This window comes from Protopterus annectens, chromosome 13.part0, assembly GCF_019279795.1.
Source record: "Protopterus annectens isolate FY-2018-M chromosome 13.part0, PAN1.0, whole genome shotgun sequence".
NCBI classification, from domain to species: domain Eukaryota; kingdom Metazoa; phylum Chordata; order Ceratodontiformes; family Protopteridae; genus Protopterus; species Protopterus annectens.
In genome coordinates, this window is record NC_056747.1 from 952,797,098 (window position 1) to 952,824,675 (window position 27,578).

Genomic DNA, 27,578 nt, shown 5'->3' on the forward strand with positions numbered 1-27,578 from the left:
CAGTGGATGCCTTTAACACAGGTTGAGAGAACACATTTGGCATCGTTTTTTTTTTTTTTTTTTTTTCAAGAGACTAGCCAAGAGGTAGTTGTCTCAGCATTAAGGTTAAATTTTTGTCAATATACTGACTAAGCATTCAAAACTGCATTACCATTCTTTTAATAGTAATGGAAGCATGATTAATGTGATACAGGAAAAAAAAGGTAAAACAAACTCATGCCAGCTTTGCAGGCTAGCCATGCAGCTTTGGTAGCTAGTCTCCTTCCTTTTCCTTGACTACTGGCTGTGCATCTACTAGGGGAGAGAAATTTCCTAGCAGACTTGCTTGTTTTCCCGCCTTACTAAGCTAGTATAGTCCAGTTTCAGAGCTTGCTGATCCCTGGGCTTTGTTTGCAGTTCCTGTTACTGATTCTTTACCTAATTTGGAAGAGAGGAAGTTCCCTTGCTTACCAGTGGGAGTGGGAAGCATTGAGCTGCCTGTTGGTCCAGTTTTGTGAGGTTTCAGCCAGCAACTTGTAGTTTATTGGTCGTTTTGGGCCAGTTCCTAGCTTCTTTCAGCCCCTGATATAAAAAGCGCTAGCGCTGCTTAGCGCTGAGCTGCTACTGTTGCACACTAGGGCAGCCGTAAAGCAGATTTAAACTATTAGGGCTACCTAAATTCCACTCTTCAAATTTTCCCTTAAAACTACCTTCCTCGAACTATACTACTGATCTAATCAGCGTATCCTATAACTAAAAAGATCATCTCTACTTGACTCCAAGTAGACTATTCTCTATCTGTTAAACCTAGCACTTGCTCCTACAGTACTTATTACCTTGATACGGTGCTCCTGTCATAGATAGTACCCCAAAAAGGCAAACCCCCATTTCTCGGTCACCCACGTCCCCCGGAATCTTCTTTAAAGTTTTTTTTGTCTATTCCTTCTAGCATGTCGCGAGATCAGTTGCTAGTGTCCTCTCCTGCTCAGCTGGTGAACCTGGGAATATTGAGACAATGTTACAATTGCCTCATGTACACAGACAACCCTCTCCTCCTCCCACAAAACACAAATACATGCGAGAGATGCAACTATACAGCCAAACTGGAGGCTGAGCTCTCTCAACATAGGACTGGCAAGACCAGTCAGGAGGAAAAGGTTACCACACACACTATAGACCCAGTCTCACATAGTACCATCACAACCTCAAATCATACACATAAACACACAAAGACATACTCGGAGGCTCTGATCAAAAATCTACCAAGACAGCAGAGGCCACCAAAGCAGACACCCAAACAACCACCACCTCAGAACACATCACCTGCAACACATAGACCTCACAGTCAGAGTGTCAAACAGTCACAGCCCTTAAGGCCAAACAAAATGCCAGACACACTAGTCATTGGTGACTCCATAGTCAGACACACTGACGTCGCGCTCACCAGACTGAGTAAGGAGAAGGTCACAGTAAGCTGCCTGTCGGGCGCTAGAAACCGCCACATAACGCAAGCACTCAGGTCTCTCAACAGCAGGTACAAATACTCGGTCATTGTCCACGCTGGTGTAAGCGACCTGAGACGCACCTCCTTGGACTACATGAAAAGAGACATTGAGGAGCTCTCTGATTATGTAGCCCAGGCAGGTATGACTCTGACCTTGAGCAGTATCCTACCTTCACCAAGAATGATGCCACAATACAGAGATAAGATGATCAGCTTTAACAATTGGCTTAAACACTGGTGTCATTCAAAGGGGATCCAGTGTCTGTCTGCCTGGGATGACATGCTGGACAAGCCACGCTGCCCAAGGGACGGCTTGCACCTGTCACCCTGGGATTCGGATATTGGCAAAGGCTCTTGCCACCCCATAGTGCCTTTTTTAGGCAAGGCTCAAATTCTAAACCTACCACCCTAGAACACAAAAAAGGAAAAAAACTAAGGGTAATGCTGCTCAGTGCCAGAAGTCTGAATCTCAAAATGCATGCACTCGAGGCCCTTCTCAGTATGGAGAACATCGATGTCTGTGCTGTGACAGAAACCTGGTTCAAGGCTCCTGAGAGCACCCCAGCACTATCAGGTTTTACCTCATATCATGCGTTCCGGCCCCAAAATCCGGACAATACCAAGAAAGGGGGGGGGGTATCCATATTCATCAAGGACACCCACACCTCAAGACTGGTTGCAACGCACGATGCATCGGAGACCATCCAGGTGCAATTAACCATAGGCAAGACTGCTCTGCAAATTGTAGCATGCTACAGGCCACCCTCACAAACTCAGGAACCTCACATGGCCTTCCTGAAAACACTAGAGGGGATAAATGTATCACCAAACACCATCATACTAGGTGACTTCAGTTACCCTAATATAGACTGGGAACACTACTCAAGCCCAAACACCCTAGCCCAAAAGTTCCTGGAATTCATAAACTCAAATGCCATGGAACAACTAGTTACCATCCCCACAAGAGGAGATAACATACTTGACCTCATCATCACGAACATGGGAGCACAATGTTCAACACCGGAAGTATACCCTCACTGGTGAGATCAGATCACAAACTAATCTCGCTGGAGGTCCTCATCCCACCCCACCTGAAATAAAAAGACCACAGTAAAGAACTTCTCGAAGCCGACTTCACACTTCTAAAGACTAGTGTGGTCTCCTTTAAGGCCCCCGAGCTGGCGGAAAACAGTACACAAGCCGCTGAATCACTTACAAATGCCTTCTACCAGCACCTGCAGGACTGCATGGATAAGGCAATCCCAAGCAAAACAAAGACTCTTTGTACCAAAGGCAAGCGTCCAGTCTGGTGGACCCCAGCCATAAACAAACTCTACAACAAAAGGAGGAAGCTACTACAAGATAGAGCAAAATCCTTAAAAGGTAAGACACCCTTGATCACTATAAGTAAAAAACTAAGAGCTCTCATAAAATCATCCAAAGCAAATTTTGAGAGAAAAATAGCTAAAGACTCAAAAGACCATCATAAGGCCTTCTTTAGCTATGTTAGAAACCTGGGAGGAAACTCCCAGATATGCTCAGAACTAGTTCAAAATGATGTGAAGATTACTGATCCTACGGACATTGCCAACATACTGGCTGACAGGTTCAGTGCAAACTTCTCCCCCTCCCCAAAAGGAGAGATATCTATACCAAATGATTGCAGCCCCCAAACATCTCCAACGCCCAAGTGAGAACTGCTCTCTCCAAAGCAAAAACACAGCATCCATGGGACCTGATGGTGTCCCCGGCTGTGTGCTCCACGAACTCAATGAGGAATTAAACCCACAGCTAGGACAGCTGTTTAATCAAAGTCTTACCTCTGGATACGTACCCAGTGAGTGGCGCACTGCAACTGTGGTCCCACTTCACAAAGGCGGTGCCTCCACCGACCCTGGAAATTACCCGCCCATTAGCTTGACAAGCCTTATCTGCAAAGCCATGGAGAGGATCATAATGGACCTCATAAATAAAGACATAGGGAATTTGCAGACTTTGGATCAAACCCAGTTTGGCTTTGTCAAAGGCAGATCATGCCTTTTAAACTTGGTTGACTTTTTCGAATCAGTCACCTAAGCCTTTGATGAGGAAAGGCAGTCCATACAGCCTACCTCGATCTGGCGAAGGCCTTGATACAATACCCCACTCGGGTATCATTGAAAAACTCATCAGCTTAAATATTAACCCATACATCACAGGATGGGTTGCAAACTGGCTGAGTGACAGAACCCACAGGGTCAGAGTTGCTGGCGCCATGTCAGACTCAAAGCCTGTCACAAGTGGTGTCCCACAGGGCTCAGTCCTGGGCCCACTCTTGTTTGGCATCTACTTCTCCAAGTACAAGCAAACACAGGAGGGTTATGGCTGACAAAGTTTGCAGATGACTGCAAACTGGGCCATAGTAGAAAACACATCTGACACAGATATCCTTGAGAAGGGCCTCACAGAAGCGGATAACTGGTGCCAGAGCCATGGCCTAAAGTTAAATGCCAAAAATGCATAGTCATACCCTTCGGGAAAAACAAGGTTACCCCTAGCTACCAAATAGGTGGCAATCCACTGAGCACAGAAGAAGTTATCAGGGACCTGGGGACCCAGGTTGATAGTAGTCTGTCATTCGACACCCATGTAGCTAAAGTAGTTAGGAAGACCTTCTACATTGCCCACCTTATCATGAAGGGATTCTCATCTAGATCAAGGGAGGTCATTGTCTCCCTCTACTCATCACTCATCAGACCAATGATTGAGTACAATGCCCCATTCGGAATGTATCTGACCCGACACTTGCAGCAGCTGGAGAGGCCACAAAAGTTCCTCACCAAAAGGATAAAGGGTCTCAAAAATCTGTCCTATGCTGCCCGACTGAAAGAACTCCAGCTCTATTCAGTTGCTCAGAGGTGACCTTTGCCTAACATACAAGGCCATGTCAAACCCAGATTTGATGAATATGCTTCACCTCAAAAAATCTAGATCCATCAGAGCCACAAGGGCGGGAGACTTAAACCTCGACACGGCTATTAATAGGACGTGCTGTAGGGATAGATTCATCACCCAAAGACTCCCTATGCTGTGGAACAAAATCCCGGTATATGTGAGGCAGAGCACCTCGCTGGCCTTGTTCAAGAGAAATCTTGACCAATGGATGGGAGATCGCAGATATACCCCAGGGATTACCTCAGTGTCACTGCTCGACAGAGGCACAGCAAAATAATGGGTATAGTTCCCCATGCTAAAGGGGTGGCGTAAGCCACAAAACGATGGGCTAGGCTTGTAAATGCCCTCGGGCAGATAGCCTAGTATGAACCTATGAACCTATGAACCTATATCAGAACATCGAAGTATTAAAACTTCGAATGTTCTGATATCGAACACTGCTCAGCGACCGCTAAGAATAGCGAAGCTGCAGAACAGCGAATTCTTTCCTCTAGAAAGAATTTGGTTGGCCGTTTCTGTGGCTTCGCTATTCTTAGCGCTGTGGTGGAAAGTTATGGGTTGGGTCCGGGTAAGTGTGCGATTGTTTGTATGTTAGGGTTAGGGGCGGGTTAAGTGAGTTAGGGTTAGGGCGCGGGTTAGGTGAGTGTCCAGTAGTGACGGACCTTAGGGTTAGGGTTTGGGTTAAGGTAAGTGGGTAGATAGTAGTGTATGTGTAATTTAGTGTAGCATTAGATGTAGGAATTTGTGTATGCATGTGGTTGCTGTTTGTTTGATGTGCTTGTGTTGTGTGTATGTGTTTCGGAGCAACAAATTTTTCCATGGGAAAAAATACGCTGTTCTGAATGTTCAATATTTTCATGTTTAGATGTTTTGGGGCCGATTAAATAGCGTTCGCTATTTTCATCTTTCGATAACGTGATATAAACGTGACTTGCTAAGTCCCAGCATTCACTTGAGTCATAAATGGAAGTAAAGCCTGAAGGCTTTTGCCTTTTCATAGGCATATAAGGGATTTTGAAGTGGAATCTTTTTGCATCCATCTCAGTACATAATTTCTAAGGTTTTTCACAAGGGTTACAGTAGTGAAGAGGATGGGAATCTTCTGCACCCATTTTGTCTTGTACCTTTAATTTAAAAGATACTTTTAAATGCAAGAAAAGTCACACACAATTCTGATTATGCCCCCCACTGTCCAAGGAGTTGTGGTTCTTCCTGCTTGTAGAAAATGTAGACCAGATCAGATTTCCTTTTCCTCGAGTGGAAGGGATCTTTTGGTACAGCAAGAAGTAAAGATATATTGCACCAGTCCTTCATGTCTGATATCACAGCATGGAAGCTGAGATTCTGATTCATAATAGGGTATCTGTACTCCTCATCTGGTAAGGGTAGTGCAAAAGGACAGGAAGCCTGTTACTAGAAAATCATAATTGTCAAAATGGAAGATATTTTTTATTGTGTAATTATAACAATTTCTCTGCTGTTTGGTCTTGCTGATATTATTGGCTACCTGGTTTTCTTGCTTAGCAATAGGTAGTTTTACTGTCACATTAAAAGCCTGTTCATTTTTATTAGCCGGACTCTTACTGGAGCTCACCTTTGCACCACATCTTGTGGTAGCCTCAGAGTGGGTGGCTGTTGGAAACTTTTCTGCAATGCACTCCGTTGAATTTGGAAGGCTAGGAAAGCAAGCAGTTATGGGACAACATAGCCAAGCAGGGCTAATATTGACCATGGGCAAAAATAATGAAATGTGGCACAAATCAGGGCTCCCATTCATCAGTACACAACTGTAACATCAGCCAGGGCAGACTATACGTGATGTTGGACTGTCTGAGATTATACATGGCAAGAATGTATCATCCAGTAGTTGAACTCGTACATGGAAAAGAACACACGTCCATTGGTGACTCACCACATCTACGGCCTCTGCCTCTGTAATGTGTGTATCCCAGTCACTCTGTATGTACCTACTTGTGCATGCACTGCTGTCTATGCACGGCTATTTGAGAAATGATAGTTTCCCCATACAATATGTACGAATGAAATGATAAGATATGTTCATGTGTTTTCCATGGTCCCAGCATGTGAAGCATCATACTGGTGAAAAATGGCTGTGGCATCCAACATTGCCTATATTTTCCACCGTTACTAGATTACAGAACTCTCCTTTGGTGTACTAGCACCTGATATGCTGCGACTGCATTTCATCTCATGGGTTTGTTTCACATTGTGACTGTGATCTCCTTGTTCTGTGGGTGATTGTCCCATGTCATCCAGCCTTATTCCCTTATGGTAAATTATGTGGAAGGGGGTTTTGCACCTTGGTCTTTTCAAGATAGTACTCTTATGTTTTTGAAATTTGAACTTTCTTTTGAACAGTAGACATAGGGTTGCCACCTTTTCAAATGCCCAAAATGGGACATTTGTTGTAGAAATGAAATATTTTGTAGGACAGAACATACCTATGGCCAGTTGCAAGGTAAGAGAACTTCACTTTTTTGCCCAAAGAAAAGCTTATTTGTCTGTATGGAATAGAGACATTTTGACCATATTTTTAGCTGTCCAGCACTTCTTTCAGCAAGTCTAAAGCAGGATCCATCTCAGACATCTGATCCCATTTTAATGTTCTCGTCTTTGTACTCTTCCTGTCCAAGAACTGCTAGGAAGCACAAGTGATGGAGGTGGCAGCTTGACTTTGTGAGAGTTTCCCATCTTAGATGTTGCAGGTAAAAATGTTGTATCCCTCTCTTTCTCCACAGAATTGAAGAGGTCCTTGAGATTATGTGGATTGTCCACAGATCCCACCTCCTTTTCATAAAGGATCCCGCAAGGGTTATTTTTGGACCCTTGGCAGTCTTCCTCCCCGGTGGTCCTACCTATGAATACTGTAAAATGGTTCAGCTTGTGACCAAGACTGAGTGGCCCAAGCCTGATGTGGTAACACCTGTCCCTTGGAGACTAGACAAGAACCTTTCTCCTCCCAAGGACTGAACTGCTCAATTGAGTCTCCTAAGCCTTATCCCATTGTTTTTGTAGCTGCTGGTAAAAAGGCTACCAAACCAGAGCATTCTGTCTATCCTCCAGATTAGAAATCGTGGTCATTGGATAGGATTGGAAAGAGCTTTTGTATCCGATTTTCTTTGAGGGCCTTAAACAATTTTCTCACACCCTGAGGTTCCAGTTTGAGCTTGGTGGCACCATGGGCCAATAATTTTATGGGTTGCCATTTGGACATCTGAAGTTAAGTCCCATATGGCAGCCATGTCTTCCATAGCTAACCTCACCATGCATCTGACTCGCATTTCAGCTCATAATGCTGCTGAATGGCAGGTACTGGCAGAGGTTTTCACTGCCATGCCTGGCTGTATTTAACAGACTTTGCTGAGGATATGACAGCACCCTTTCTTAGTGCCTTGAACCATCAGTCAAAGTCCACCTGGAGAATATAGTTTGAAGGTAAAGCTGTACCACTGCTGGTGTTAAATTTCAAATTTTGCCATGCACCTTTTTTGAGGAGGCAGTGAAGATCATGGCAGGTCTGGCTAAAGTGTGGTGAGCAGCAACTGAATAACTAGAGGGCTAGGAGGAACTAGTGTTGGAAATGGTAACTTGAGAAGAGTTGCCATCCTAGAGGCAAGAACAGTTAACAGCACTGGTACCACGGTCATCTGATCTCTGAGATCCTGTCTGACTGTCCTACTCTGGAGGCAGTTGAGGTGTTGTCTGTCCCTCCACTTGATTTAGCTGGTCATCATGCAGGACAAGTGTATCCAGACTGTGATATCTAGAGGCTGCAAGGTTCCCTTCCACACCACTCCCCAGCTCCACTATGTCCCATTCCATCAGTAAATAATGAGGTAATAAACCTCATCAGCAAAAAAAAAAAAAATATCCCAGACGATTCATCAAACCAGAAAGGATATAGTTATTACTGCAGCGTCTTTCATTCTGAATAAAACAAAGGACTTCATTTCCATAGTAGACTTGAGTGGCCCAAACAGATCCCTATAGAAAACTTTTTAGATGATCACAGTACAGTTAGTCTTACTATGTAAGAAAGAGACTGAATGCATTCTTTTCTCCTCCAGGATGCTTACTTACACAGTCATCACAGAGTCTAGGAGGTTTCTACTTTTGGATTAGAACCAATTTCATATCCAGATGTTTGCATTCCATCTCATCTTTGTCTCTAAGGTGCTCATTGAGGGTGTGTCCATTGTTGCAGAGAATCTAAAGCTGCTAGGGGCGAATGTTTTTTTATCTTTATCTACTTCCTAACTGCTGCAGTTTGGAACAAATTGGTTTCAGCTTTGGTTCTCTTGTAAGCCTTTTGGAATTGTGGTGATCACTGCCAAGTCAGTTGAATCCCTTACAAGTACTGACATTCATCAGGTGTACACTAGACACCCTGTACTGCAGGACACATCTTCTGCTGAACATAATCATTCCCTTACAAACTTTAGTGTGTGAAGTAATTTAGTCTTTGATAGTCTTGACTGTTTTGTAAGAGCATTAGGTCTTATGGCAGCAGTAATTAAATTGTTTCCTTTTGCCCGGTTACACATGAAAGTGTTATAGTGAACATGGAATGTACACAGATTTCGTGAAAAAGACCCAATAAACAATATATTACTGTTGCCTCATGAATGGTCCCGTTGCCCATCAGTAACACAGAAGAATTGCTATGACCTCTTTGGATCTCCTACAACAGCTTGATACCTTCATTAGGAGAATATCCCAGGGAGGTTCTTGTGTAGAAAAAAACCTCCAAAAAACCTTTGATATTGAAATTCATAGAGAAAGCCAGGAAAAACAAGTTCAGAGTCATTCTTATAACCTTATTTGGTCTTAAGCGTTTCTTCTGTTCAGACATCATTTTCTGGAGACACTTGGACATCTTAGATGCTTCAGAACCCTTTTGACCAACCTGTCTGGCAAGCCTCACTCAGAAGGTTACTGTGGAGTTTTTCTTTGAGGATGAGGATGGAGCTTCAGATTGTGGTGATCATTCCCTAGCATACTCTTCTCAAATTCACTCACCTGGACAAGTGCCCTCAGGTGATGACCCCCCCCCCCCCCACCCTGTGGAAGAGGCTTCATTTGGATAAACTATTGTGAGTATGATGAAACATTTTGAGTGGAATTCTGAACATATCTGTAATGTTCAGAAAAGATAAAGTAAACCCCTACTCCTGATACTTTCGCATCTATATCCTCTGCTTCTGACTCTCAACTACCAGCCTGTGGATGACCTGATTGAGTCTATAAAGTTCTAGAGTAACTTAATTTCTTTTTCAAGAACCCATTCTCTGGCTTCCAACAATTCATCTAAGCTCCTGCCTCCTACTAATGCCCCTCCCTCAGATAAGGACAGTGAGGCCATGGACAGGTGAGAAAAAAAAGGTCTATGCTTCTTCCACCCTGGCCTTCAGGTCCATTAATTATCAGACTCTCGTGAGTGTGAATATAAGGTTGTTGCTGACAAGGAAGGGTCAGATTGAATAACAACAGGCTATGTCTTTGGTTGCACAAGCAACTCAGGTGGCTAGGCATATAGCATTAAATACAGGTATGATACTGTAGAGGATTCTTCCAGAGCAACTGCTACTGACTTATTACGAGATATGCATGGCTACACACTCAGCCTCTCCCTGAAGATTTTAAGGCAAACCTCCTAGATTCTTCTCTAGGTAGGGATGTTTTATTTGGTCCACAGGTAGCTAGCTTGTTCAAGATCCTCCAAGAGCAAAGGAAAACTGTGAAGTACTGAAGATAAGTTCTACTCACTTCTTCTTTGCCTAGATACCAGAGAAACTACCCTGCCAAGTCCACCTCATTCTTCCAAATAGTGCCTAAGCTTAAAACACAACAAAGCACCTATAAGAAAAGGCTTCAGGACAAACTTGAATGGGGGCTGCAGATCTGGGAGTCCTCCCTTCACAGATGTCAGTGTGACTATCCTCTCTCCTTCAGCCCCCCCCCCCCCCCACACACACACACACACACATATCTTTCCAAAAGGCTCACCTCATCTTTTACAAATTGGGAAATGATTACAACAGATAAGTAAGTACTCACTATTATTCAGTAAGGATACAGAATGTCCTGGATGAACTCCCTTCTGAGGCATCTTGCCTCCTCCCCACAACCAGTTACAACTTTTTCCACCTGTTTTCCAGGAACTTACTCTCCCAAGGCACAACATAATCAGTTTCCACTCAGTTTATAAAAAGAGAGTTAAACTCGCAGCTGTTCCTGTTACACAGGAAAGGACGACAGTGGAAATCCATACTGGATTTTTCCTAACTCAACTTCCTTAAGACACCCACTTTCAAAATGCTATTTCTTAGGCACTTCTTCCCATCATCTTTCCCCAGGCCTTCCTAGTGCCTTTGCAACTGAAGGATGAGTACCTGCATATCCCCAAACACCTGTCACCCAATAAAGTTCTGAGATTCTGTATTGGTTTGCACACTTTCAGTTTTCTGCTTTGCTCTTTGAGCTTTCTGCTGGTTTGAGAGGTTTCACTTAATGCCTAGATCCAATAATAGCTTTTTGCAGGACAGAAATGCAGATATTCCCTTACTTAGATGATTTACTAATTCAAGCATCATCACCTCAGACTCTATTACTGCATCTCAAGTTCACCCTTCTCCTCTTCCTTCGACTGAGTTTCACTACTAATGTCAAAAAAAGCTTCCCTACCCTTCTCTCAAGACTTAGATTTCTTGGGTTGCAGACTAGACACGAAAAACATGGCTTGGGAGAAGGTGCAGAGCCTCACAGCCTATATACAAACCCTTTGACCTCTCTAAGTCTGCTCAACAAGGGAGATTCCCAGAGCACTAGGCTCCATGGTGAGAACCATTCTAGTGCTACCACTAGCCAGGCTGCATATAAGGAAGATACAGTGGTACCTAAAATATGAATGGTCCCAGCGGACTCATCCCATGGGCACATAGTTCTCCCATATCCCATGTCTGAAGAGAGAAATCTTTTGATGATGTCACAGGTGAACCTCAACCCAGGGCTGCCCTTCAAGATGCATACTCCAAGTCAAGAACTGCATACACATCCCTCCAACGAAGCCCAGGGGCCATAGACAGGGACTTCTCAAGCTCCAGGGCTCCTAGCAATCCATTCTCAAGACAGAATACATAAATCTAAAGGAGGTGTGAGCTCTTATTCAGACTCTACAATTTTTCTCCCATCTCTGGAAACCATGACCTCTGAGTATTCACAAACAACACAACTGTTGTGTGGTACATAAACAAAGTGGAACAAGATCATACCAACTGTGCAGATTGTCTCAAATAGGGACCTGGCTATCAAGTTGAACATTTTCTTCCAAGAAGCATACATTCCCTCCCAAGACAGTGTCATGACAGATTTCCTCAGCAGGTCAATGGAAGACCAACCCCATGAATAAGCCCAGCAGAGTGGTCTTTCCTGAGCATAGTCCACAAGTGGGATATACCACAAATAGGCTTATTTGCAGTGAAAAACAACAAACCGCTCCCATCTCTTCTGCACAAGGACACTTTGTTCTGTACTTGGAGAATGGTTGTCTTGTCTTTCCAGTGGATAGGAAAGTTTTTTTATGCCTACTCTGCATTGCCCGTGCTCCTAAAAATGTTACTCAAAGTACAGAAAAAACAAAACAAAAACAAGAATTTTGCTGATGACTCTCTTTTGGCAAAGGCAACATTGGTCCCCCCTTTCTCTATCTCTTAGCCAAGGGACAGTCACCACATGATCCCCCATAAGGTGGACCTGGTCACACAACAGTCTATTTGCTTCACGCCAACCCATCATCCTTCAACCTAATGCTGTGGATGATAAGATTCTGATTCCATCTACACATCGCTTTTTTTGCAGTTTTTGCTTCAGTTTCTCCGAGAGGCAGAGAGACGCATTACCTGAAAGTCTTACGTAGCAAAATGGAAGAGATTTTTAATTTGGTGTAAAGGTAAAAATCAGGATCCGATAAAATGGGAAGTCCATGTTGTTTTGTCTTACTTGTGTGAGCTCATGAAAGACAAGCATATTCATCTAGCAAAGCCCACCTTTCAGCTATTTCAGTATATTTTCTTCTTAACCCTCCTGTAATGTTGCTGGAATTTATTGGATAAAACTGGCAAAGAAACCAAGGTATTGGGAGCAAATAAATAGAGGAGGGAAAGGTAATAGAATGGGAAGAGGCCAAGTATTTATTTGGACTGTAGGTTAGAGATTGTTTTCCCTAGCAAGGATTGGTATCAGAGTATAGGCAAACAGAAAGAAATCTTCTTCTTTAGGCTTTTCCAGGTTGGGGTCGCCACAGCGGAACTCCGGTCCGCTAATGATTGGCAGTAGATTTTTATGGTGCTGAGGTGCCAGCTCGACGCCCAACCTTCAACGAAGGCATGCCCATTCACGCATGTCTTTCAAACACCACTCGACCGCGGGCAGGACATGCAGACTGCACACAGAAGGCGTTCCAGCCGAGAATCAAACGGGAGAACTTCTTGCTGTGAGGAGACAGCACTACTGCTGCATCACTGTGGCTTAGGCAAACAGAAAGAAATAAGGATGACCTAAATGAAAGACCAGCACTCGTAGAGTTTTTAGTAGAATCTAGAACAGAAGCTGTTATTAAAAAAGGAATAATTAGAGCATATAAAATGTTGCATAATAACTATAAGAATCAATCAGAGGAGGTTAGAAAGGATTGGGAAGAGAGATTGGATAAGCAGTTCACAAAGAAACAATGGGAAAGGATATATGTATGTCTCCCAAAAATGCAACAAAATGTAGCAGATTTAGGACTTTTGCTTGAAATGTCTACATAGATATTTTTATACCCCGAGTCGACTCCAGAGAATTTTTCCTCAGGTAGACAGCAAATGTCGGAGGTCTGATGGAGAAGAAAGAGGTACTTGGGAACATATTTTTTGGGAGTGCAGTGGGTTGGCGGACTTTAAGGATTCCCTGTGGGATGCACTGTTGGATATTCTGGGTGGATGGTTTGTTGTGACAAGGCAGATGATTTTTTTTTGAACTATGATACAGAATCGGAATTGCCTAGACATGATAAGGCCTTGCTGTGTCTAATTGTGGTGACTGTCAAAAAAGCAATTACTAGAAAATGGAGATCAAAATCTAAACCAATTATATTAGAAGTAGTGAATATAGTAACAGAGATAAAAGAACTGGAATTGAGATATTTAGAAAAGGGTAGGAGCAAACTGTATAGAACAAATGGGAATTTTGGGAACAATACATAGAGGGTGGAATGAGGTTTAAAAGAAGGCAGAACTTAAATGAGCTATGTAATGTTTGACTGAAAATGATTGGGTAGATTATAAGTGATGTATAATGTTTGCAACTAGGAGTGTGATAGTGGTTTGTGATGTAAAAAAATACTTGCAACTAGGATTGTGTCAGTGTGGTTCATTTTAATTTATATAAATGCATGATTGCTTATTCGTAAGTGATGATGTAGTAAAGATGTTTCTTATTTAAAAAAAGATCAGGAATTGAATAATTTATGTAATGTTGCTTAGGTTATGCGATGTATAGCAGTTTATGTGAAGTATAATGTTTGCTGCTGTTAATTTAATGCAATTTAATTAATTTTGTATAAATGTAGATTTGTCTGTCACAAGTGATAATTCAAGAAAGGTGTTTAAAAAATCCTCCTCTAATATCCAGACTTGAGGTCATCAGTTCTTAAAACAAGTCCTGCACTTAAAGGAAATAGTGCCCCCCCCCTCCCCTTTGGGATCTCAGCTATGTACTGGAAAAGCTTATTCTACCTCCTTTTGAACCAGCAGCTTCTTTCACTTTCAAGTTCTGTACCTTGAAAACCATTTTGCTGGTAGCCCTCACTTCTACTAGGCAGGTTTAATAGTTCTAAGCTCTGATGACTACTCTTCCCTTTCTTATTTTCCATATGGATGGAGTGTCTTTGAGGGTCAGTTCTTCTTTCGTGCCGAAAATGGGAAATGAGATGTCCCTCAATCAAGCCTTCAACCTTCTTACATTTTTTACTAACCCACACAACAGGTGAGAAAGAATATTACATTCCCTCAATGTGTACAGATAGCTCAGATTTTACCTGGACAAGACTAAGAATATTCGAAAGTCAGATCAATTGCTTGTTTCCTTCCTAGACTCTAGGCTAGGTCCATCAGTATCTAAGCAAACTGTTGCTGACTGAATTTCGAGGTCCATCTTCTTTTGTTACACTTTAACATGGCAAGTCAGTGCCCTCTTTCCCAAAAACTCATTGTACTAGAGCAGTGGCCTGTTCTGTAACTTTTTACAAGGGGATAGATTCCCAGATTAATTCTGGAAGCAGCTAACTAGTCTTCAGTGCACACTTTCACAAAACTTTACAGAGCACATGCCTTTTCCAAATCCAGAGCTGCCTTCAGCATGTCCATCCTCTCTGGCCTTTTAGACAGTTCTTCGTAGTTCTCAGCCATCCACCCTCCTACTCCCTTAAGCTTTGGGAATCACTTATCTGTTTGGAATATTGCAATAGTCAGGACATAGTATGGTCATGTAAGAACATAAATGAACAGTAGTTGCCCTACTGACCATTGTTACAGTATTCCTTCCCACCTGCCATCCCTTTCTTTACCTCTATTTATTCTTTTTCCTCTCGTGCCCTGTTTGGCAGCCTCTAGGACTGAGAGGGTCTTCCAATTTTTCCTTGCATTTCCCCTCTTAGCTGATCACTTTCTTCCCAGATGTCTTCTGGCTGTTGACTTGGAGATAGTCCGAGGATTTATGCTCATATGTCCACTTATGTACCCCTATGTTTATGGACTGATGTCATATGTCAGATGTGTGGCACATGGAAGGTTTTAGGCTTTGGTATCCTGGCCAGACAGTGGTGAAAACCCCTCTTGTTTGGAGTACTGCAGCAGTGATCAGTAGGACACCTAGTGTTATGATAAGTTCTTACACAACTGTACTTTCTCCTGAACCTAAGTGGAAGATGGGTTGAAGTACATGTGCGATTGGCTCTTTCCTAGGGGTGTACATCTGAAGGTTCTTGCACTACACTGTTTTGGGGTGATAGGCTGGAGCAAGCAGGAGTCCAGCCTGATCCAAAAGATTGGTCCTTTGAGCCATCTGTTCAAGGATGGGGAGGTGTTCGTATTCCTATCCAAAAGCTGACTTTCTAGTGCCTGGACATCATGTGTGTGCTTGATGCCCAGTGACAGGAGCTTAAGTTGCAATTGCTGGAGTGCACCATTAAGAAGTTCGAACTGAAGCCTACGTAATGTCTGTCCCAAGTCTCTTTTCTGCCTCTGACTGCTTTGTGATAGTGCACACATTAGTGCCAGTTCCTTATCCCTCTTGTCACTTCTGTTACTTGCTGTCTTTTATGTAACATTATACCCACAGGTAATAGGAGTCACAGTACTCCCTCATTCATCATATCCTGTGAAGATGTGGAGGTTCTCAAGGCCACCATCTCTTTGACAGGCAGGAAAAACGAGTGTTCTCCCTGTCTGCACCTTTCCTCTGAAAATGCCATCAAGGTGAAGAAGACCAGCATAGATTGTCCTTGTGCCACTGTCCCTTCTAGCTTACCAGAGGTGCCTGACGGTCCTGAGTCCTAGGCTACCCCACCCATCGAGTGAGTTGTTAGGGATGCCATCAGAGTTGCCTGGAGACGCACTCTCTCTGCCTTTTCAGCTCCAAATTACAATGTGCTACCTGAGAGGACAGATTAACTTTTATTGCTATGTCTTTTTTTTTTTTTGCTGCATACACTTCAGGGACTGCAACATTTTTCTGCCTTGCCAGTAGACCATAAATGTAAAGCAGCAAAGCCATGAACAGGTATGGCAAGAGAGTTTGGTTCTCTGGATGTTGGAGTTAAAAGCCCCCAATTACTTGTTTCACCCATCCCAGTTCTGAGCCACCTGGTACAGAAGTAGCTAGGCAAGCTCAGTCATCTTCCTGAGTCTGGACTCAAGAAAGATCTTTGTAAGAGTGTGTCTACTGCCTTCTGGCCTGCGCTTTGGGATGCAGTGTGCCTTGTTGTAATTTTAATTGCATTGTCTCTTTGTGTAAGGCCACATGCTCAGGTAAGCACCTTCCTGAAAGAGGAGCTTGGGAACAAGATCCTGGATTACCACTTTTTGAGGAAAGTCATCATCATCCAGCTGGCCCACGACTCCGGTATCTATCCTACTACTACCACCTCTTCCTATGCTATGCCTGATTAACTCCATAAGGGGAAGAAGACTCTTTGGTGCTGAGGAAGACCCTTAAGCACCATATGGCTTTTCTGTTTGTGGAGCCAGACAAGTCGCCCAAATATACGTCTCCCCTGCAGTTGTAGAATAGTTTTATTACAGTCTGGGACTGTATGTTGCAAGCTGAGGTATCTTTTCTTGCTCAGAATAGTATGACAGAAGTTATCCTTCCTTGCTCAGAAATAGGATCCTGGATTTGTATTTTTTGGGGGAATGTCATCTTTAGCCAGCCTTCCCAGGACTAAGTCGATGACCTCCTAAGGAATTAGCTGGCCCTTATATCTGGGAAGAATTTCTGTGAACTCCCTCCTGCTGCTTCTATTCTTTCTGCTAGACCTGACCAGCTTTGTTTTCATAAGAAGAGACCTCTTTGGTGCCAAGAAAGACCCTTGAGCATTACACATTTTTTTCAGCTGTGGTAATGGTAAAGTTGCCCAAAGGTCTTCCCCGGCATATTCCTGACTTTTTTGTTTGGGACTGTCCACAGGGGAGGGGCTATTCTTAGAGTTGTGTCAGCTTAGAGGACAACTGCAAGGAGCAATGAGTCCTTTTAGCTATGTTTTGCAGTTGATAGAGCCCTCCGTTAGAGATACATTGGCAAGTCAGCCCATTTCAATGTACCTTTTGGGACATGCTGTACTCAAAGGAGTTGTAGAAGTTGTCCTAGTGGTAGAGGAGGGAAAGAAGTTTTACTTCATTCTTTTTCTGGTTCTGCATGGGATAAGCAAGTTTTAAAACATCTGGCATGTTCAGGTTTAATGCTCTTCATGCAGTGCACTATAACTCTGCTCTCTCACTGTGCTTGGACAGTATTACTGGATAGGAAGGGTGCCCTTTGGCACAACAATATTCGTAGACCAGCTGTTTGTGTAGAAATTGCGTCCAATGTAAAATGTTGTTGAGTTTTTCTCAGTACTCAGAGTCTTCATCAAGGTGTTTTGTGGCTGAGGCCTTGCAGGAAAAGACTGTTCTGGTGTTGGCTTACTTGGATGACCAGTTGTTCTTATCTTGTCAAAGGCATTCCTAGTGGTGATCCTCCATTTTTCTCTGTAGTCCCTAGGAGTTACAGTAAATTGGAAGAAGTACTGACCTCAGCTCAGAGCCCTTCATAGAAGCAGAATTGGACACCTTCCACTGTTAGGCATTTCTGCCTTTTGAGAAGGCTCAAGTGGCCATGGTGTTAGTTTCCTGTGAAAGTATTCATTATAATTTCCAACTTTGTTGAATCTTCTGGGAATGATGGCAGCCACAGTCATCATGGTGCCATCTGCAAGCTTAAAAGTAGGTACGTTACTGGACTGTAAGGTTTCAGTAGTTGTAGAGACACTGTGATCACTTACCAGCAGACAATGGTTGGACCCATTTTACAAAGCCTCGGAGAGGTAGATAGTCCCCACCAAACTGCTGATGGGCCTTTCTTTCTGCACCCGAACATGTCACAGATTTTGATGATGGACACTTGTCTTGTAGGCTGTGCAACCCAACTAACCTTTCACACAGTACATGGAATATTGCTCCTGTTAGTGAGAGAGAGGCTCCACGTCATCCACTTGGATCTCAAAGTGGTGCTCGTGCTGAGGGCCTCAGATGATCAAGTTTGTCAGACCTCCACTCTTCTGTTAAGACAACTAGTCCATCATGTGGTAGCTAAATAAACAAGAATGCGTAAAGTTGCACCCTTCTGAAGAGAGGTGCTGTTGATATTGGACCATAGGCAGGAGCATTCTACCATCAGCAGTTCACATCTTTGTGGAGGTATGCAGACTAGCAGATGCTTTGATCTGGTTTGTCCATCCTGCCTGCTCAGGGTCTTTTGTAAATGGGTCACTGAGAAGACCAGTCAATTTGCAACTAGAGGGAGAATATGATGCTCCCTTTCCCCTGCCATGTGCAACAGAATTGGGGGGAAAGGTATTGGTGGACTCAGTCTCCTGTAGAAAGAACATTTCTTTACTCTTTCCCTCTGTTCCCATATTTCGTCGTAAAGTTCATGTGACAAAGCCAAGAACTCATTGTCATCATATCAGTGACAGCCAGGTCTTTAAAAATCGTCTTGCTTCTAAGTAGTCATTTCCTAAATTTGTGGGGCAACCAGCACCTCCTCGGTGCTTGGTTGATGATAAAGTCCCTCATTCTGTCAGTTGCCAGTTTCAGAGATGATTAAAACTTCCAGGAAGTGGTCTACTAGACAGGTTTGTATCTCCTAGTGGAAATTGTTCTTAGTTTGCATACTTGCCCTTGTCTGCGCAACTCTGTAGGCAAACCTGATGTATATCAGGCCACTGTAGAACTTGGGCTTTAGTTATACCATGCTCAAGGTGCATGTGCCAGCTGCGTTTGTCTCATGATCTTGTGGCGTGTAGATTTGTGGCTTGGTAGCATCTGGTGAGGTAGATCCTTAAAGGAGTGCTGCATCTCTATCCTTTATTGAAAAATCTATCCCTTCCATGGAACTTGAAATTCCATGGCATACATATTTGCCCATCTGATGCTAGTTGAGATTGTCATTGTTGAAGTTTGTGTTTAAGAAAATGCTTTTGCAGGTTGCTGTCACTTCCTTGTGGTGCGTCTCAAAGTTTCAAGTCCTCATGTACAGGAGACTGAGTAGTCTTTTACAGAGAACGAGCAAACAACACAGCCGACGAAGATGTTTAATGTGCAAAATAAAATAAATAATCTTTATTTTATTTTGCACACTTAACGTCTTCATTGGCTGTGTTGTTTGCTCGTTTTCTCTTTTTTGACTTGTTTTGTGTCCAGCAAACTTGAAATTACAGTGGATCTCTCTCTTTTCTTCTCCTGAGGAAGAGCCCCTGCTTCCTCATTAACCATGGTATCAGTTTTGGGGCTTAGATGTACAGCACCTGCTCCAGTATTACCCAAGAAGGGTTTGAGTTTAGAGAGGTGAACCACTTTGTCTCACTTGGGTCAGAGAGGGAAGGACTTGATGTTGCCAAGTTCAGATTTCCTAGTGGATTGCCAGCTGCATTATTTTTGCTGTCAGGTGACATAATGCTTTTTGTTAAATACTGCAGTCAAATCTTATGCCACCAGAGCAGTGAAGGGTTTCATGTTTGCTTTGTAACTATTGCTGTGGTAAACATTTGTCACACAAGTACTTTTCCCTTGGTGTACACATTTTGTACCAACCACAGGTTTGGGGAATGAGGTTGGTTTTGTAAAGTTAATGCTCCTGGACTCTGCCATCTGCATTTTGGGCTTGTGGGAAGCTATGATTCCTTCCACCTTGGTGGTACAGCTTAAGATTCGACCCAGTGTAGTGTGGCAGTGGCTGTCCATGGAGTCAGTCTAGTACCAAAATACTTGTTCCAAAAATGGAAAACCAGGAATTCTCCTCAAAAAAACATAGAGCACTGCCGACGCTGCCAAATTTCTTTATTTCATACATTCTGGTACCTCGGCCCCACCGGCCTTCAATGGTCAGTCTGGTAGTCAGATGCAACTTGTAAGAGAGTGAGGAAGTGAGGGCCCAGCAGGGACAGTCCTCAACATCAGATGTAGTGGATTTTTTTTTATCTTATTAGTTGATTTATAAGAGGCCCCTCCTTGTTGTCCCAAGAATACCCTTCTTCCATTTGCCTGTAGAAGAGCAATCTTCTACCAGTTACTTTTTTTGAGTTCAGTGCAAGTTAGGCAAGTATATACTCTTATATGACTTGCTAATAAAATAGTGTCAAATCTACAGTGTTTTGTCTTGTGGGGGAGATGAGCTCCCTTGGAGAGAACTTGCTTGTGTAGCTACCATGTCACATCTCTGCAGAACCATACTTAGGTCATCTCATGCAGTGGGCAGTCACCAAACTGCTGATACCTTCTTAGTCTGAAGTAAACAAAATAAAACATTTTCCCCACAGTTAAGGACCACAACAAAAAAATGACGCCTCCCCAAACATGAAGAGCAAGCAGCCGCAAAGAGCCTATGCAAACGCTTCTTGCTGTACTACCAAGTAAATACATTCATTTAAGTAGCCATCACACACGCACTTAAGTCTCTCCACAACAGGTACACATATGACTCTGTCATTATTCATGTTGGTGTGAATGACTTGAGACATACCTCCCTGGACTACATGAAGAGAGAAATGATTGAGCTTTCAGAATATGCGCTCCAGGCAGGTGTGACCCTAGCCCTGAGCAGCATCCTACCTTCACCAAGAATAATGCCACAATACCAACAAAAAATTATTGACTTCAACAATTGGCTTAGTTTCTGGTGTCTGTCCAAGGGGATCCAGTATCTGTCTGCCTGGGATGACTTGGTTGACCGGCCTCGTTGCTTTGCCAGAGATGGCCTGCACCTGCCACCACTGGGTTCCGGATCTTGGCCAAGGCTGTTGCCTCCCCCATTGTGCCTTTTTTGGCTATGTCCCAAGGACAAATCTTCCAACATGAAAGATCTGTCAAAAAGCAAATTGAAGGTCATGCTGCTCAATGATAGGAGCCTTAATCTGAAAATGCACTCACTGGAGGCTCTCCTTACACTGGAAGATGCCGATGTGTGTGCAGTCACGGAAACCTGGTTCAGGGCTGCGGAGAGCACCCCTGCCTTACCAGGCTATACCTCATTCCACCTTTTCCAACCCCAAAATGAGGTTAGAATGATTAAGGGTGGTGGAGTCTCTATCTTCATTAAAGACAGGCACACCTCCAGACTGGTTTACCAGCATGATGCACTGGAATTACTCCAGGTGCAACTGACAGTTGGCAAGACACCCATCCAAGTTATAGCCAGCTATAGACCTCCCTCCATGTCTCAGGACACCCACTCCTCCTACCTGGACCTACTTGACTCCATCAAGGTACCCCCTAACACCCTGATCCTTGGTGACTTCAACTACCCCACCATAGATTAGGTGAAGTATTCCTGCACTAATGCACTCAACCAACGATTCATTGACTTCATCAACTCTAACACACTAGACCAGCTGGTCTCATCCCCTACAAGGGGGGAGGTAACATACTGGACTTGGTTCTCACCAACATGGGTGACCGCTGCACCACTCCCATAGTATGTTCTTCTTGGTGAGACCAGATCATCAGTCTGTCTCATTCGAAGTTTCTATCCCACCCTACCCCTCCCCAACTGTAACCAGGCTAAAAAACTTCTCAAAAGTTGACTGCACCCTCCTAAGGGAGGGAATCAGCAGCTTCACACCACCGCCCCCCTCAGAGGATGCAGACAACTATGCTGAACAGTATGCCAGTGCAGTATGCAAGCACCTTTACAACTGGATGGACTCAGCCGTACCCAACAGAACTAAAACCTGTTCCTCAAGGAAACACAAACCTGTCTGGTGGACATAATCTATCAACAGGCTTTACAGCAAAAGGAAGAAACTTTTGTCCAAGGGTAAAAAGGAACAAATTCCAAATCAGGAAATCTCCCTCCTCTGCCTCAACAAGCAAATTGGATTACTAGTGATAAACTCCAAAGCCAGTTATGAGTTGAAACTAACCTCCCAAGCAAAGGGAAACCACAAGTCCTTCAGTTATGTTAGGAACCTCCATGGCAAAGCCCACGTTTGTTCTAAATTAGTAATTAATGGTACCACTTGCACTGATCCTGCCGACTTAGCCAACCTACTAGTCGATAGGTTCAGCGCAAGCCTCACCTCCTTATCACCTCCCCAAAGGGCCAGTCGACATCCCCAGTACTTGTCCCACACCTCACATCTCCATAGATCAAGTGTTAAAGACCCTGTCCAAGGCAAGGAACACAACTTCCATGGGACTTGATAATATCCCAGGCTGTATTCTGCACCATCTCCTGCAAGAACTAGCTTTGCCACTGAGCACCCTATTGAACCACAGCTTAATTACAGGCTTCATTCCAGCAGAGTGGAAAACTGCCATTGTCATCCCCTTGCACAAAGGTGGTGCCAATATGGACCTGGGAAACTTTTGCCCCATTAGCTTGACAAGTCTGATCTGTAAAGCCATGGAGCGTATTATTATGGATCTCATAAACAAGGACGTAGGCAATCTCCAAACACTCAACCCCACCAAATTTGGATTTGTCAGGAGCAGATCTTGCCTATTGAACCTAGTTGACTTCTTTGAGAGTGTCACCAAGTCCCTGGATGAGGGAAAGTCCATACATACAGCTTACCTGGACCAGGCCAAGACTTTTGACACAATGCCCCACACGGGCATCATTGAAAAGCTAACACAAGTTAGTATTAATCCGTATCTCATCAGATGGGTGGCCAGCTGGCTCGCAGATAGGGCCCACAAGGTCAAAATAGGCACTACCACTTCCGACAGCAGGTCTGTCACTAGTGGTGTTCCCCAGGGATTTGTTCTGGGACCCCTACTGTTTGGCTTCTACTTCGCAGACGTCCAGGCAAAGACCAAGGGCCTGTGGCTGACCAAGTTTGTGGATGACTGTAAGTTGGGTGCTGTCATTGACTCTCCAGATGACATTAACATACTGCAAGAGGGTCTCACAGCTACAAATAACGAGTGCCAAAGTCATGCCCTTAGGTTAAACGCAAAAAAATGTATTATCATACCATTCGGCAACAACATGGCCCCTGCTGATGACCACATCAACGGCAACCCCCTAAGCACACAACTCATGGTGAGACACCTGGGTACTCAGGTTAACAAAAATCTCACAGTTGACCATCATGTGGTGGCAGTGGTCGGAAAAGCCTTTTACTTGGTTCATCTCATAAGTAAAGGGACTGCATCCAGAAAAAGGAGGTTATTTACTCTCTGTACTCCTCCCTCATTAGACCTATAATTGAGTATAATACCCCGTTTGCTATGTATCTCTCCAAACACCTGCACCAACTGGAAAGGCCAAAGAAATACCTCACAAAGAGAATCCATGACCTCCAACACATGCGGGCAGGCTCAAATCACTATCACTTTACTCGGTGTTATACAGATTGCTCAGAGGTGATCTGTGTCTCTCCTACAAGGCAATATTGGACTCTGCCATACTAGAAATGCTCCATATCAGTAAGTAACTCCTCACGCATTACCCGCTCAGTAGGCCTAAATCTAATGTGCGACATGAACAAAACCTTCTGGAGAGACAGATTTGTCTCCCAGAGGCTGCCCAGTCTCTGGAATAGACTTCCCATACATGTCAAACAGAGTACCTCGCTGACCCTCTTCAAGCCCAACCTTGATGAGTGGATGGGAAACCACAAATTTGTCCCAGGCGTTCCACCTTTGTCCCTCACTGACAGGGGAGACAGGTGCTGACTGAGGTTTCTTTTTTGGAGATAAAACTCTTGGCTAGGCTTGTAAGGGCTCCAGGGCCATTAGCCTAGTAACCTCCTATGATGATCACCCTCGACTTCTTAAATTATTTTGTGCCCCATTGTCAACTGCAGATCATGCCCCCTAACAGATTATGCCCAGGGCACCTGCCCCCTTCACCCCACCCTGGTTTGTCTTGTCAATCTCTGCCTGTGTAAATGTGTATAGGAACATCCCTGAGCTTGCAATTTTGCTTAATTCCAGTTGGTGAAGAAGAAGACCCCAGACTATGACCCATCAAGCAAGGTCCTCTGATGGCTCTACTAATAATGTAAGAATGTGACTGTTATTTATTGTGAACACATAAAAAGGATTTAGTCATCTGCTGCCGTGGTGAGTACTTGACACAGCTTTTTATTCTTTTCATTCCTTCTGTTGCATAGTTGTATTGCATAAAGTTGAACCTGCATGCAATTGTGATAGCATTAGCATGTTCATAAGTCAATCTTTTTATTTTTTAGTGCAATTCAAAAACAGTGTACCTAATCTTAATTCTCTAAATTTGCAATTTTACAGGGACTCTGGAGATATAGCTTCACTTCGGGGGTAAGTCCTTACAATATTCATATCATGCATGAGAGACATTTCTTTTTAAAAGTCTTCAGTCAGAAGTAAAGTGAAGTAAATATAAAAGTTGTTATCAAAACTTACAGGAGAAAGGGCTTTTTTCTGTAGTGCATATTAACTGTGTGTTAATTCTTTGTTTTGTAATGTTTCAAGGTCAAGGAAGTTTAACATATTAGGAACAAACACAAAGGTGATGAACATGGAGGAGTCAAACAGTGGTAGCTTATCTGCTGAATTCAAACATTTAGTAAGTATGATGCAGTTATCAGTAGTCTCTTGTCTTGAAATCTTGGTATTTTATTGAAACTGAGACAGGTGTATGAGCAGTGGCCTTGATTGTGTCTTGAGTGACTAGGGTTGAAGCAGTAGACCTGGTTGGAAGATGTATGATTGAGCAGTTGATAGCCTTTCTGTGTTTGGAAGATCAGAGTGGGAGGGTCTTCAACAGCAGCCCTCCTCTGTTGGTGTAGTGAAGGGTAGCCCTAGGCATAAATATTACGTCTGTAGATGTTCTTCGTGTTTCACTGTTGCAGTCATAACTGTAGGGTATTCCTGCCGGCAGGCAGCCCGAGGTCGGCCAGAATTCCAAAGTCTGGGTCCGGCGTCGGCTGTACCAGCAAGTACCCTGACTTCAGAACGTAGAGGTATAAAGCTGACAGCCGACGCCATCTTCTCCAGTCTTTCTTGCCGTGCGGTGGAAAGCAGCTCGCAAGTTGTTGGTTGGCAGATTCCGGACAACGTGCTGTGATTGTCGTCAGTCCGAAGTCATCTTCTTCTCTTCTCAAGCTAAGTACCCCGTTGGGGAAACTTTTTTCTTGCTCCTCCGATGTCAGAAAAAGTTAATAATTGTATATCGTGTGGAAAACAAATACCTCATAAAGATTTCCACTCTTACTGTCTTCCTTGCTTAGGCCCTGACCACGACGTTTCTTGCTGTCAGTTCTGTGCCAGGTTTAATTCTCGCACTGTTAAGCGTAGGTACGATTGGGCCTTGAATTATTTCGGTAGACGTTTTAATTATAGGATGTCGTCGGATACTTTACCGACAACCGGAATTCACAAAAAGCGCAAGGACAAGGATAGGCCTCCGAGGTCCAAACAGGATACTTTGCAGCCGGAGCCAGCTTCGGGTCCGGCGGTCGTCAGTGAGGCACTTTTGCAGCCCCTGTCGTCAGCCAGTTCGGAACCGATGGCCGACACGGACTCCCATGGGGAGCCAACTAGGCCCAGTATTTTATCTGCTGCAGGACCTTCGGACGTCGCTCCTTCAGATGGGTCCAGAACCGCTGTGCAGGTACCGGCTTCTGAAGGGGTTTTCAGGCCTTCTCATATCACTATTACTACAAAGGCAAAGTCAAAGACTCCAGTTAAGCCAAGAGTTTCTTCTCAAGCTTCTACGGATTCAGCTCCCAAGACCCAGAAACAATTATTAAGGATGGCTGAAGATTTGCTTACTATGATTAGGGGTTCTCACCCCCCTCCTGAAAAAAGGCCTAGACAGGATATTCCCTATGATTCCTCTGATCGGGCTTCTGTGTCTTCTGTCTCTTCCTCTGACCAGGATTATTCTTTTCCTCCTTATGAGGATTCTGATGCAGAGGACTCTATTCCCTCTGCTTCCCCCCCTGAAGATTTTTTCTTTTGGGGAAACCTTGCATGAGATGAGAGAGCATTTTCATTGGGAAGGTCAGGATTATTCTGCTTCCAAGAAGAGACTTAGGGATTTTCTCCTTCTCCCTCAACACTATGGTTGCCACCCGTCCCGTTGTCAGCGGGACACTCACGGTTTGAGTCCTCTCATCCCGCTTCCCGCGCTCACCAAGCGTGGGACTTTAAAAGTCCCGTTTTTTCCCCTTTGCGCAGATTTTAAATTGCCGTGGAAAAGCTGAAAATACTTCCGTTTTTTCCACGGCAATGCGGCTACGTCACCACCCGGACCTGCAGTTAGAGGGATTCTCTGCTAGGTCCGGGTGGTAATGCAGCACAGTAATTGGCTACAGCCATTGTAGGGGGCGGGAACTTCTTCTGAAGAGCCCCATAAAGGTCGCAGCTGCAGAGCACTAAGCTCTATAGCAGCTGCGACAAAAGATCTGATTTTTTTCTCCAGCCAGCATTGAAGCCAGCCAGCCAGCATTGAAGCCTGCCAGCCAGCCCAGCCAGCCAGGAAAGAAGCCAGCAAGGGAGCCTGCCAGCCAGCCCAGCAATAACTGTGAGTGGTAAGTAGATAATTGCATTTTGTGGCTTTAGTTATTTAAAATGGGAATAGTGTGCTTTATTTAAGTTTTTAATGTTTAGAGGTAGTTGGGGATGTAGTATGTAATATTTAAATCTGTGCAGTGGTTATTTTGAGACTTTTGTACTAGTTTAAAATGGGAATATATTGTGGTTTAATTTTTTTAATGTTTAAAGGTAGATGGTGGGTGCAGTACGCAATATTTAAATCTGTGTAGTGGTTAGTTTGATATTTTTGAGTAGTAGTTTTTAAAGATATAAAACCTGAATGTATATGTAATTGTTATTATTCTTGGGGGTATGATTTGGAAGCATTACTTTTAAAAGGCTGAACTGTGTATAGAAGTTGTTTGTTTCTGTTGGGGGGCAGTGAAATATAAACTTAGTGTGACGCATTTCTATTGTCGTAGCTTTTTCTGGGTATTGTCTGTTTGCAGATAGGAAATGTTTGAGCATAGTTTGCACTTTTTTGTATGGAAATATGCACTATAATGCTGTTTTCAGGAAGTTACGATATACTGTTTAGGTAATTTTTCCTGTTCCTGCAAGTCCATGTCTGTGTGGTACAAGTCTACCTTTTGAGGTTGAATGTTAACAGTTAATGTAATTCATTTATTATTCTAGTAGGTACACGTTGCCAATTTGCCAAAGCTGTTTCAAGATTGTTTTCATTTATACTTGTAAATGTGTGCATTTAATTTATTATGCATTTTTAATGAGGTTAAAATGTACTGCTTTGCTTGTAATGTGAATATGGGTGTGTTACTTTTACTTGGGCCTGTTTGTTGCATTGCTGTGCTGGATTAATT

The 27,578-nt window shown here is 43.7% G+C and overlaps 1 protein-coding gene across 5 annotated transcripts in view; it reads left to right on the forward strand.

Annotated features, from left to right (window-relative positions):
• Positions 1-27,578, forward strand: part of STAT3 (signal transducer and activator of transcription 3) — a 1,961,792-nt gene that overhangs the window by 1,005,908 nt on the left and 928,306 nt on the right. For all 5 annotated transcript variants that reach the window (XM_044054713.1, XM_044054714.1, XM_044054715.1 and 2 more), the window contains exons 12-13: positions 24,487-24,516; positions 24,691-24,784. In XM_044054713.1, coding sequence (XP_043910648.1) covers positions 24,487-24,516; positions 24,691-24,784 — 124 coding nt within the window. The remainder of the gene's footprint in view (positions 1-24,486; positions 24,517-24,690; positions 24,785-27,578) is intronic.